The following is a 14,103-nucleotide window of genomic DNA, read 5'->3' on the forward strand; positions in this document are numbered from 1 at the left end:
CCGAAAGGATTTTTCCATTATATCAAAAAAGGGGGTGTGTAAAAAGTTTTTGACTTGTGATGGGGGGTATGAGACGAATGGATTCGCCAATCATTTTTATAACCAACGGCTGTGCTAAACAACCAATCAAAACGTCGCAAAATTATTATAAAAATTGTCGAATTTTGGATTCAATCAGTTCACCGTTTACTATGTCACGGACCGCATTTAATTCTTCACTGCCATCTTGGTTACTGATCTGAACTACGCCGCCATCTTGGTTCAACACAATGTCTCAAAACTTAACATATATTGGGTCCAATATAATATAATAAATACAAAATCTGCATTAATCAAAATATTATACTTAAGCATATTTTACAACCGGGCAATGCTAGGTAGCTTGCTCATATTTAATAAAAACATTGTTAAATTAAGCTACAGTTGCAACAATAACTTGAAAAAAATAATAAAAAACCATAATAAAATTTTAAATGATAACACAGAATGTAACCAGAGTAAAAAAATAAAAACGTAGTTGTATAGATAAATCTAAATGCCCCCTCCCCCCGCAAAATTTAATATTAGCTAAATTCATAACTATACCATCTTTGTCAGCACTGCTCCTGAAAATCATTCCATATGACTATACCCATTACTTCCAAACAATTTCTCTACATACTCCAAATATCTATTTTCCTCAATTCATCCACTTTAAGATTGATACTTGGCATATGCATGTATGTTATATCCCCCATTAATTCTCCCTCAAACTTTTTAATGACGTTTACTCCTTAACATTAATACTATAGAAATGCTATCACATTTAGTATGATAACCCAGATAATGATAGAACACAATTAAACATTAGCCTAAATTTAAACTATAATTTTCAACTTTTTGTTCTAATTGAAATCAAGTTTATCTCCTACTATATTAAAGAGATTTAACCATAACTTTTAAATTATCAATTCTAAGCTTTGACTAGTTTTAACTTCTCACAACCAGCAAGTACATTATAAATTTTAACAGTAAAGAATATGCACGGTTTATAAAGATAAACTTAAAGACTAATTCTGTAATATTTTTATTTGAATCCACTCCAAATAATAATGAAACACACACATGCAGATATATGTGTATACGCAGATAACTTCAGATCAATTATCGTTAGTATTATTTTGATGTATTCTATCTCTTTTACCATTTACATCCTTGATTTTTTGAAATTCATTAATCTTTGCTTTTTTATTTTTTAATTTTACTTTACACATGTTCTGCTCATTATTATTAGCATTATTAACTATTCTGATTGTTATGGCTATTTATACATGAATAATCAATATAATTATTATTAAAAATTATTATCAATTATCATTAATATCACAGTCACTAACCTGTTTAATATCCATTGTCTTCTATTTTTTATTATTATCGCAATTATAATAAATAATTTTATCTAAGCATGAAAGTTTTATTATATACATTTTGAGATTTTTATTATTATTGCTATACAACCTTTAAAGCTTCAAGTAGTAAATAAATAAAAAAAGCTATTATGAGAAATGGCAGGGGGGAATGGAGGGAGATGGGGGATGAGTAGGAAGGAGAAAGAAATGTTTTAAATCACCACCAATAAATTATTTCAGGCTTTCTCCTTTTTTCACTTTCTTTCCTTTTTGTCTTTTCCTTCTCTTCCCTATCTTTTAATCTCTTTACAAATTTATGTAGGGATGGGCAAGAGTAAGTTGTATACTTTCTGACCATGGCAAATTTGAGTTAAATTAAAAGCATTCCAGTTAAATCTAAACCCCTTTTTGCATAGATATTCCAAAAAGTTTGTTAAATTCATGTTTCCCTGCTAATTGACCCTATATGTTCTAGTATGTTTAAAATTTAGGGTGGCTATCACACATGCATACATATACTGCTCTTTCCAATCTTTCATTACCTCTATTTCAGTTTTTTTAAGCCCCCATCCTTTCCTCTTTATTCCTATATCTCAACACAGACCCTAGTCCACCCACACCCTTATAGTCTTCTTTACATGAAACCAAATCTTATTCCTTGTTCCCATTTTTAACAACATTTGACGGAACCACCTGATATTTGCTCCTTGTGATGTGGAAGACCTGATATTTTCATTGCTAATTTTGCTTTTGTATAAACTGTATTGCCTAAAGAGATCTATAGTTACTAATAACGAGCTGACCGAAACATGCTCATGACTGTGTAGCAAAATATTACTGCTTATGTAAAAATAAATAAAAAGTATATATATATACTAGCAGGCTGTCTGGCATTGTTCGGTAAAAAAAATACATTTGAATATAATATTTTAATTCATACAGATTTCATATTTATTATTATTGAGTAAATTCTTTTGATTATTATATTTTACCCAATATATAATAGTGATTTCAAAAGTAAAAAAAAATATGACTTGAGTACCATCAGTTGAAATCAAAACCAAAACACACACACACACATATATTTGTTTACTGTTTTTTGGGGAAAGAATTTCAACAAAGTGATCGATTACAAAGAAACTTTTTCTATATAAGAGCTTAATATTTATTTAATAGTACAGAAGTTCAGAAAAACATTGGTACCGTTGGTTTCAAGCCCAACATAAAGGGGACCAGTTAATGGTAAAACATAAATGATGTTAGGCTCTCGTCAGCCATGTTGTTTCTGCCCGAGGAAAAAATTTCAGGCCTGCATTTATTTTTTTATAATGATGTTCATTTTTATTTAACTATTGCTTATTCCTATCTCTGTATATTTTATTTTATTCTAATATGAATTTTCTAATTTTTTTATTTAATGCATTTTATTAAATATGTACTTTTCTTTTTTTTTTGCATAGTTTCCGGTCTCCCTTCTGTTAATTTTAGCTGGTGCAAGGGAGATAATTACTTTATCTTATTAATTTTCCTTCTTTGTTTCAGTTAAGGGGAGATAATCCATGTTTCAGTTGGTCCAAGGGAGGTAATTAATCTATCTTATTTATTTTTTAACCTTTTTTATATTATTTTATTTTAAATAGTTGAGGGAGGTATGCAGGCTATTTGATTTCTAAGTCTTTTATATATGTGTATTGTATTCTTTAAGGTAGCCATAATTTTCATATTTAATTTTTATACTTAATATTTATACTTACAAATTGTCTAAATGTCCATTTTCACTTTACTAATTTATGCGCTAAGTTGACTGCATCTAGAATACTCTTGAAGAAATTCCTTTAGGTGGGGTCTTCGTTCATTGTTCGGTCCTCACAGTTTATTAGGAGCGCTTGTGTACTATGTAAACAGGATTTGAGGGTCTTACTGTGTACGTTCAAACAGGTCTTTTGAGGGTCATTAATAGTCTTTATAATGTGGTACTTCTCCGCATCACAAAGAGGGTACTGTTTTGAGGCTGGTGAGTATGCTGGTCTTCTCTCTATGATCCTCCATTTAATGCTGAAAGATGTTCCGTTATCTTTTAGCTGCCATACTCGGGTGGCTAGTGCTGTCTTCATCCTTGCTTTTGCCTTGAAGAAACTGTTGTGCATGTAAAATCTCTGTTTAAACATCCCTTTCGTCATGTGTATGTATATTTCTGGTGTATCGTTAGCCTGATGTGTGAGTGTTGCTTCATATACGAGGGATTTCACCCTGCATTTTCCCTCTAATGGGCAATCTTCCCTGGATCTGCAAGAGCAGTCCGCAATTTCATTTCATAAGCTATAGTTAAATAAAAATGAACATCATTATAAAAAAAAAGTCGAGCCTGAAATTTTTTCCTCAGACAGAAACAACATGGCTGACGAGAGCCTAACATCATTTACGTTTTATCATTAACTGGTCTCCTTTATGTTGGGCTTGAAACCGACGGTACCAATGTTTTTCTGAACTTCTGTACTATTAAATAAATAAATACATATATATAATAGAGAGATAGATATGAATGAGATTATTATATGTTTGCATGTCTATACAGAATTCTTTCTAATATCAGGAAATATGTCCATAGAGTGCAGAGAGTTGGGAGAGGGATAAAAATAAAAAAGAAAGATTGCATTTTGTATTTTGTTTTTACCTTTCTCACACAAAACTTATCCAATCCTTGGTTGTATTTCATAAGAATAATTTTGTCAATCATCCCAGCACACAAGTAGGCATAATCTTCCCACATGCCAACATCAAACACTGTACAACGATTGACCTTGTCGATGTCCTCAAATGGAATAGGATTTGACTGGCCCTCAGACTTCTGAAAGAACTTGTTCTTGAGGCATTTTTTCTTGATTGTGATCAACTTGCGATCCTCTTCTGTAAAACAGAAACCCAAAAAAGAACTTGTATCACAAAAGAATGTTTATTAATCATGCCTTACATAATAAAATCATAATTTATTATAACAATATTTACTTATTTTTAAGATATGATAATGATGGACATTCACATTTTACAAGTCACAAGGTTTTAACAATCATAAATAAAAAATTTTGCTTAAGTGTAACAGTATGTCAAATAGAAAATTTTTTTAATTATTAAAAATGACTTTAAAAAAGTAAAAACAACTATTCCAACTAAAACAATCTTTTTCAAAACCTATGCAGGGTGCTCAATTATTAAGAAACATAAGAGCATAATATTTATTTAATGCAGAATTTTGAAAAAAATTTTATGGATTTTCAAATTTTTCATAATAGCAATGCTGCTACCTTAGTAAAATGAATCTCAACATGTGTACAAGTGCATCTCACTATGGCTATCAGATATTAAAAAATATTTTTTTCAACAACATCAAAAGAAATCATCGCTCTTCAGGAACACTGTAAGATTTCAATAATGAAAAAAACAATTGTTTGTATAAACGTAAGGAAGACTCATGAAGCAAAAAATAATTCATGTATTTTTAAATCCATAGATATTATTGGTTTCCATATTGTATTGAACTCTATACTAGATCCACTTAAGAGACCATTGTTGCACAACGTATGTGCTGCTTTTTTTCAGATGTTTTACTTTTCACTGTTCTTTAGTCTGTAATTTTTACTGGAGAAAATGATTTACCTTTTCTGTTCATATGTAATATCAACCATTGCTAATTTTTCAATATCTCTATGTATCATGGCTCCCTGATATTCTTCTAGCCTTATTTTTAGTGGGTGGCATATCTCACCTTTTTATATTTTCCCACATTTACATGGACTGATATACATAGTGGTTGCTTTGACAAAATGTTTTTGGATAGCTGAGTAGGTATTGAATACCATCCTGATATCATACAGATCATACTGAGACAAGCTCTAAATATATTGTAGACTGCGGCAAGTTTTGGGTAGTGTCATTTGATGTTTGATCCAGATTTCTTGGAACTAATGTGATGCTCCCTTGATATATTCAATGGAGACTTTCTCTTAGGTTGTTCATCTCCTATTGATGCTACTTACATATCACCCTTGCTCAATGTTGCAAGCAATGGATAACTCCCTCCTTCACATTATATGGATGGTGGGGGTTGAGGTATTAACAATTGAAGGTTGGCTTGCAATGTAAGGATGACCTGAACCTCTGCTCAACAAGTTATCAACATTGAAGAAGAACAATTTATTATGTTTATCCTCCATAATGAACAGTACCGCTGGAGTTCACATGGTCCAGTAATGCTTGAATATCCTCCTCATGAGGCCAGAGCATGAATATGTTATGTATTGCAACAGCATTAGTGATGTTGATCCCAATATTATTCCTTGCATGTATTTCATGTATACATCGGCTGATACTAGTGATCCAATGGTGATCCTATATCAATCTATTCCCCTGAATCATAGAAAGGATTCAGTTTAAAATTTTGTCTAGGTTACCGAGTTAAAAAAAAGATTCTCAAGTTCAAAAGTTGTACCGAAAAAATGTTGCAAGTGTGACGGTACCACGAGCCTGTTTCTTGACGAGAACCTCCCTGTACGGTACCAAGGTTGGAGTTCTCAGAGAAAATCCCAAGGCCGGGCACGCGTTTTAAGAAAAAGAAAAGTTTGACGGGTACCGACTGCAAATTATGCGGTCTCTATGGTACAGTGTCCAGGTTCAGACCAGAATCGTCGTGGAATATACTCGAGGCATTCACGGGCGGCAATGTAAGGCAAACAAAAGAGACACAAGTCAACACGGGTATGAGAGTTATTAAATCAACAATTTATTTAAACAAATTGAACCGGGTAAAATGTAACTACGAAAACAGAACATGCAACTGAAATCATAACTGAAATAACATGAAAAAAAAAAAGAATAAAAGAATATATACATGCAGACAATGATTTGGGACAAGGAGAGGGGGGGGTGGGGTGAGTGATATTTCGATTGTCTTAGGAAGGTTCTTTTGTTCTCTTCGATGAGAATCAACGAGATATGAGTGATACTCAGAGAGGGGGGGGTCACACTGAAAGTCTCAAGATATAGAAATAGTTTTTCCCTCTTTCCTCTATTTTTTTATTTTCTTTTCTTTCCCCCCCCTTTTTTTTCTTCCTTTTTTTCTTTTTTTATAGTCAATGATATGTTACTTATGGGCCGATCAACAGGGGGGGGGGGGATTCAGCATTTAGGAAAAAAAAAAACCTTAGTTCGAGGGTTGCTTTTCTTTTCCCCATTTTTTTTCTTTTTCTTTTTCCCTTTTTTCATGGGGCATTCAACAGTTCACATAATTGATCGAGCAAAAACAATTTAGAAAGAGTTACTTAACTTCTTTTGTTGAGTCGACGTTCAATTCACCCGAAGCTTCTTTCCCTTTTATGAGGTGCTGGTTTGAAGGATCGATTCTCGTAAATTCCAATCCATTTATGCTAAGGTGGATATATGTTATTCCTTATCAGCACGGCGTGAATTCCAATCGATTAGTGCCAAGGTGGGTATATATTGTTCCTTTGTGGCACGATACGAGTCGACGAGATGTTTTTCTTTTTTTTTTTTTTTTCACCATGCGAATCAACCGCGGTGTTTCCATTTTTCGCGCAGAATGCCCCCACACGTTTCCGTGTCCACCGCCTTCGTCGAACTCCCTTGATTCTCCCGCGTTTTTCTTGTTGGCGACAGTTGAAGGTCATTGCGTGAGTGTAGAAATCTAGGTCGCTCGGCCAGCCTCATTTTGACTCCGTCTGCTAAGGATTGGGTGTGGGAAGGGGTGTCTGCTTAATTGATATATATGAAGGGTGTGAAAATGTTTCTCTTAACACAAGTTACAGCATGCAAACCATGAAAGCAATGACGATTTTGAGAATAGTAGTGCAAATTGAAATAAAGAGACTATGATTCAAAAACTGATAGTGATGACTTACCTACAAGTAAAACAACAATCCCTAATGAAGGCACAAGTGTCATCTTATAAACACTTCCAACTCCTGTAATTTTGATGGGAGAACTGTAGAGCGAATAAGAAGAATTTTGGACTTCCGAGATAAAAAGACCTTCTTCAGCACCGACCAGCAATAACTAAAAATAACAGAAGGCATTAACATTTAATAAAGTAATCGTAGAGAAGTTGATTGGTTAATTTCTATATCTTTTAGATATTCTTTTAACATAAAAAGTGCAGATAAAAATTAGAAAACAGAAAAAGATAAATTTGGAGTGTGTAGAGGTGTCTGAAAGCTATGCTTTCAGATATCTGTTTAATATACAAAGTCTGAAAAGAAACGTAGTTATGTGAGTGGAAAGAAGAGGAATAAGGTTATTAAATGCCAAATTCAGTCATTTTGATGAAAAAAAAGTTTGGGGTTTTTTTTTTTTCATATTTTAAAAAATTTAAGAGATTTTGCATAGAATTGGTTTGTAGATTTCTAGCCTTATAACACTGTCCATAGTGTAAGTTATGATTTTCCAGTCATTATAAAAAATAAAAGGGATTTATCTATCAGAGATTGATTTTAATCTCAACATATAACTTATGAGTTATACTTTCAGAATATGTATAGGTTACTGGGGTGAAATTTAATAGTTTTAGAAATTTTGGGCCATTTGTGGCAAAGTTTCACAAAACCATTTTTCCAGGAAATCCACCTTGCAGGTAATGCTGACAATGGTCTGGATGGGCCAAATAAAATATCTTGTGTTCCAAAAAGACCCATTGCACATGATCATTTCAAAATGTCCAAATTTTAAAATTACATTTTTTTGCAACATTTTCTGGATTTTTTTTGTTGAATTTGTCACAAAAAGTTTAATTTTTCAGGAAATTGCACACGTAAAATGAGCTTTGACTATTTCATATAGAAAGTACTCAAAACAATGATTTAAGTCATTAAATTACTGGATAGATTTTTATTGAGGTAAATTTGTTTTCTGACTGTTTCAATTCATAGTTTGTAAAAAACAGAATAATGGTCTAGTGATGTGTAAAAACAAAATCAAAAAATCAAACCACACTATAAAAAACTTATTTCACCACCAAATTAATAACATTTCTTATCAGGTTTTGGCAAAGTATCTTTTAATTTGAAGTGTCATTTTAATTTTTTTCACAGGCTAAATGTCTGAAAAGCAAAAAATAGCAAAAGATTTGCAAAATCTATCCAAAATATTGAAAATTAGATTAATTTAGATGCTATATTCAGTTTTAATCTACTTTTTTATTATTTAAATGAAGATAGATTGAAGGCATTCAGTAGAACAGGTACAGGTAATATTAATGTATTTTGGCTCAATTTTGAACTATTTCCACCATTTTTGATGCACTCCAAAGCTTATTTGATATCAACAGATGTGATGTTATTGTATTGCAATAAAAATTGTGATGGTAAGTGTCAACAAATGGTTTAAATATTAGTTTAATCTATTTTCAGGAATATAAACAATATTTTCCCTAAGTACCTGAAAGGAACTTTTCACCAATAACTACAGCTTGCATAAAGAGGATAAGAGACTAGCATATTAAGACAGGCATATCGTAGTAAAGTTATTCAAACACACACACACATATATATATATATATATATATATATACGTCTGTGTAAGACAATTCTCCTTCCACACAACTGATGCCAGAGAACACAGCCATCAAGCCAAAAATAGTGGATCCAAACAAACTGAAGGTTAGAATAAGAACTGTCAACAGAGCACAGAGAAAGAAAAACTTGTTAATATCACAGACAATAGCAGTATGATAAGATAGTGAGATAATGCCAAAAATAAAGATAATGATTGATGATGCTTGGCATCACCATCGATGCCAAATGACCATGACCATGGTGGGATAATGATTGATGATGCTTACCATCACCATCATCGATGGGGATGTTTACAGATATCACAAGAAATTGAATTGTACTCTACTCCATTTTCACAAACTGATCAGTTCATCAATGAAAATGCTATTTAAAACTGAAATGTGACAATAGAAAAAAAAATGCAAAAACCCATCTAAAAATAAAGAGAAGGCAGTAATGGACATAAAACTTACTTGTTTATTAAGAAGCAAAGAACAGTTTAATTCAATTTTGTTTTGATTTTCTAATTGAAGAATCACTGTGTGTAACAATTTCTGAAAAAAAAAAAAAAAAAAAAAAATAATAAAAGATGACCACTTCTGTCTGTGCATATCTCTCACCTGTACAGGACTCAGATTTTTTTTATTCTTTAATCAATTATTTACTGAAATAAAAATGTAATCGCATAAAGTACTGAAACTAAATTTCCAACTATCCTATTTATAAAATTAAATCCACACACATGCATTTTAAGTCATCTATTTTAATCTTTTGTTATTAGTTGAAAGAAAAAAATTCAGAACTCTTCAAAGTGTAAAAAAGTTGAAAGCATTTAAATTATCGAATAGAAAGTCACTTTTGGTTTTAGTAAATCAATATGTAATAAAAGATTAGAAGCTATTTACATCTAAGAATTTTATAAAGATTAAAACAATATTACCTTAACATTAATTATAATTTTATAACTTTTTAGTTCAATTAATAATTTCATAACCAAATGATACTGTAATAAATTTAACTTTCAAAATCTTACTAAGAAAAAAAAAATTTGGTAACAACAAACAAAACAAATGGCATAGTAATTTTATAAAAGAAGAAAAATAAAAAGCTGATTAAAAAAATAAAAATATAATTTGAGAAATCAAGAACGTGTAAGGTAAATTGAGATGGTTCAACAAAAGTTGATCATGTATTTACTTTTCCTTTCTTTACAAATTGAATTCAGACTCATCCTCTCACGATCCATTCAATCAAAAAACAATGTTAACAACAACTTCCCTTTCAAAAAGTAAGTTGTATGTGTTGGGGACTAGTAGCATTTAATTATTTTATCCTATTTTGAGGAAAATAATCTTCACTAGCAAAACTCATGTGAAAGTTTTTTTTTCTTCATTGACATTTTTTAAAGGTCCGAGTACAATCAAATAAACAGGATTCATTTTATGGTAAAATCACAAGGAAAGTATCTTAGCTTTATTTTGCATTCATTTGAAAGCATAATTGTTAGTAAAAATATTGAATAAAAACAATTGTTGTTTTTATGCGTTTCCCTTCTAGAAAATTTGTTTAAAATAACTTTCTTAGCTAAAATTTTTCTCATTAAATCAACTTTGGGGAAAACCAGATAATGTCTCTTATTGTTTGCATATATATAAAAAAAACTTAATGCTATGGTTGTATAAAATCTGGATTGATGAGATCTTTTTGGTTTAGCAAGTCATGTGGGTTCGTTTGTGTTGTTACAAGAGGTCCATACAATAAATTTAAATCAGATAAAATTATTTTTATAATGACAAAATATACAATAGGCATATTAATCATGAAACAATTCCAAAAAATTTTTCTGGTTCTGATATGATTACAGATTCTGTTCTAAATTACTGATTTCAATTCTTTTTAAATTCCTCAATATTGAATTAAAGATTTATTGTTAATCTGAAATTTTCAAATTATTAATGAGGTTTGTCAGTACTCTTTTTGATAAAAATATTTTAGTCAAATTTTAAAAAATTTCCAGAACCTTGTAAATCAACTACATACTTTAAAAAATCATGCAAAATTTCATCTATTATACAAAAAAAGAAAAAAATTTACATCATATTTTGATGTTATTATGATCTATAATTTTAATGAAGAGTTTAAAAACAATAAATATTTATCATTTCATCATTAGTAGCAGCAATAGAAAATTCAGTAAAAAAAAAAATCGTTTTTTTTTTTTAAATACAAAACAAAGTTCAAATTCTTTTGATTCTGATATTTCAAAAAGTTTCAATTCCAGATTCCAATCAATTATCCTAACACTTTTGCACACAATTTTATTTTCAATAATTTAAATTACAATAAGTTCCATTTTAATTCATGAATTTTTCTAAAATTTTAATTCATAGTTTCACAAAATTTTACATTTTTTGCCACACATACCATACATATGCATCTGAGTTTTTCTTCTTTTTCTACCTTTGAAATTTAAAAAATGTGATATATCATTTCTAAGTATAAAAGAAGTTTTTTGGTTTTTTTTAGTAAACTATGTATGTTTATCCAGTTTATATAATAAAAACTGGAAATCTGATTATAAATTTACAAAATTACAGTATTTTTTATGCAAGTCACAAGTGTGCTTACAAAGAGTCAATTACAACCCATGGGTCGCATATTTAATGTCTGGTTTAATGGCTTCTTTTATATCTTTGAAGCAAATTTCTTTTCATGTCACTACTAAGATTTTATACATGAAAGAAGCACATATCTGTGAGTAGTAGGTCAGGAAGAGAGTCATAGTTTCTTGAAACAAAATAAAGCCATTTCTGTATCTCTATATAAATTGAGAAGATGGAATGATAATATATTTTGGATTGATCATGTATGATTAGTCTCTTATGCCACTTTTTTGATGGTTTATCACTTTTTCTGCATCCTTCCACTATTCCTTCTAAGCAAGAAGACCAAATGTCTACAAACCTTAAAAATACTGTGATTTTAAAATCTAAATATGATGAGTGCATTCAGGTTACAGAATTGCATCAAAAATATTAAAGGCTCACCACCCATTTTCCAGTATTCAGATTAAATATTTTCAATCATTGGACTTTCATCCATTTTAAGATTTTTTTTTGTTATTTCACTTAAACAAGGGTTAAATATTCATGTCTATAAGTGATTAAGAAATATTTTAGGATTATCTATATATATAAAAGCGAAAATGTGTGTATATATGTTTGTGTGTCTGCTAAAAACTTTCGACAGACACAACAAAAATTCACAAACTTGGTCTCATATGAAAGCCCCACCCTCCGGACGACAAATATTGAAAAATTGGCCCAAAGTGACCATCAGAAGTGCGTCAACTGATCGATTTTCTGCAGGGAGGGGGCCCCCAAAAAAGTGACATTTTAATGTTAAACATTACATATTTTTAAATCGATTTATAACTGCCCCCAAAAATACGGCCGCCAACTCTTCTACATAAAGTACACACGTGGCCGTTTATTTTGGGTCAACTTGTATTTAAAACCCGCTGAGTCATGTCACGTGATTTTGACGTCAGCAAGCTCTAATGGCGGTCTTAATTTACAATTTTAAAATGTTGTTATCGGTAAAAAAAATTAATTAAAGCTAAACTATGAACTTCTACGCTATGGCAACGTTACCAAAGTTATTACCACATTCAAAATAGGTAGATACGATAGTTAAATGAAAAATAACAAGCGAAACATGTGAAGTAAAAAAAAAAATACGCTTACAAAAAATATTAACAAACGAAGTTTTTAAAAATAAAAACAGCCAGACGCCATTTTCCAGTCTTTAGAGTAAGGAAAACGAAGAGAGAGAGAGAGAGAGAGAGTGTGTGAGAGAGACGCAAACAGAGAGAGAGAGATGTCTAGACAGAAAACGAGAAAAACGTTAACTTTTTCACCCCGAAATCGACAGGGGGGAGGGTCAACAACTCATGCGTCAGATGACGTCATGACGTCGTGACCTGATTTACTTTAAATAGTTGATAAACCAAACAAACTTTAAAGACGTCACTTTAGCTCAGGTAGTTAAGGCCTTGGTTCATTATCTAAACATTTTGGGTTCGAATCGTGGTGTGAGATGTTCTTTTCTTTTTTTTTCAACTTTTTTAATTTAAATATTGAACCCTGTATTATTTAAGCCATTTTTCATGTAACGTTCGTTTTTCTGTTTTAATCGTTCGTTTGCCTTACGTTATTTTTTTTTTGTGTTTACCCCCCCCCCCGCTTAATTAAAACGTTGTTTTCTTTTCTTACTTCGCTTATAACAATGCTTACATCGTCATCGTCGTAACGCTCGACGACTTTCAAACATCTTTCACTTCTGGCTGGCCGATTTTATTTTCAAACTTCGCCTCAGGGGTTCGGCTTCGATCCTACCCCCCCCCCCCCCGGGCTTCTTTTTTATTTAACACCACACACCCCTACAAACACCTGGGCAACGTCGGGTACCCCTCGCTAGTAATATTTAAAAGAGAAAAAGTTTGTGTCAAACACATGTCATGTTGCTGCAAGCATCAGTGATCATTAAAGTTCTGAATTTTTTAGATGACGGCTGATTGTTTATATTACTTGTATTGATCAGACTATTGTTCTCGTCTTGAGTTTTATTTGTGCAACGTTTTGGTTGGATTTGGTTTGGCATTTGACCGTCCTCAAGCATGTGAGTTGTTGTTTGGAAAAGAAAAGAGAAAAGTTACTGGCTCAGTATATATTTTCATATTCTTTAAGTTAGTCTCTATTTTATGGCTATTGTTTCATATTTTTTGACAAATTGGTTAAAATTTCGGCAATGGAAGTGAGATAATCCCCAGTCTTTAGAGTTGCCTTCCCTCTGTCAAACAATTTTTTTCACAAATACAAAACAATAAACATAAAATAGAGACTAACTGAAAGAATATGAGCCAGCAACTTTTTTTTTTTTTTTTTTTTTACATGGTCATCACCGCTTATCAAGGCCCAGAAGCCACTTGGGGATAAGGGTTATTGCGTGTACAGTAATCAATGAGATAATATCGTAGTAATCATTAGTAATGGAGATTTGATAAAGTCTCTTACTTAAGGGGGCAGTTTATCAAGAATTTGTTTATGTTGGACTTGAAGACATCCAAGTTGTAGTCAGGTGGGAAACAGGCAAAT

At 31.3% G+C, this 14,103-nt stretch overlaps 1 protein-coding gene across 4 annotated transcripts in view; it reads right to left on the bottom strand.

Annotated features, from left to right (window-relative positions):
• The window catches only part of LOC145249633 (citron Rho-interacting kinase-like), a 384,140-nt gene that overhangs the window by 36,157 nt on the left and 333,880 nt on the right, over window positions 1-14,103 (bottom strand). For all 4 annotated transcript variants that reach the window (XM_080111385.1, XM_080111382.1, XM_080111384.1 and 1 more), the window contains 3 exons: window positions 9,421-9,501; window positions 7,301-7,454; window positions 4,063-4,295 (listed from right to left, as the gene is read on the bottom strand). In XM_080111385.1, the coding sequence (XP_079967511.1) occupies window positions 4,063-4,295; window positions 7,301-7,454; window positions 9,421-9,501 (468 nt within the window). The remainder of the gene's footprint in view (window positions 1-4,062; window positions 4,296-7,300; window positions 7,455-9,420; window positions 9,502-14,103) is intronic.

Source organism: Euprymna scolopes, chromosome 28 (assembly GCF_053919585.1).
Source record: "Euprymna scolopes isolate OS-2025 chromosome 28, ASM5391958v1, whole genome shotgun sequence".
NCBI lineage: Eukaryota > Metazoa > Mollusca > Cephalopoda > Sepiida > Sepiolidae > Euprymna > Euprymna scolopes.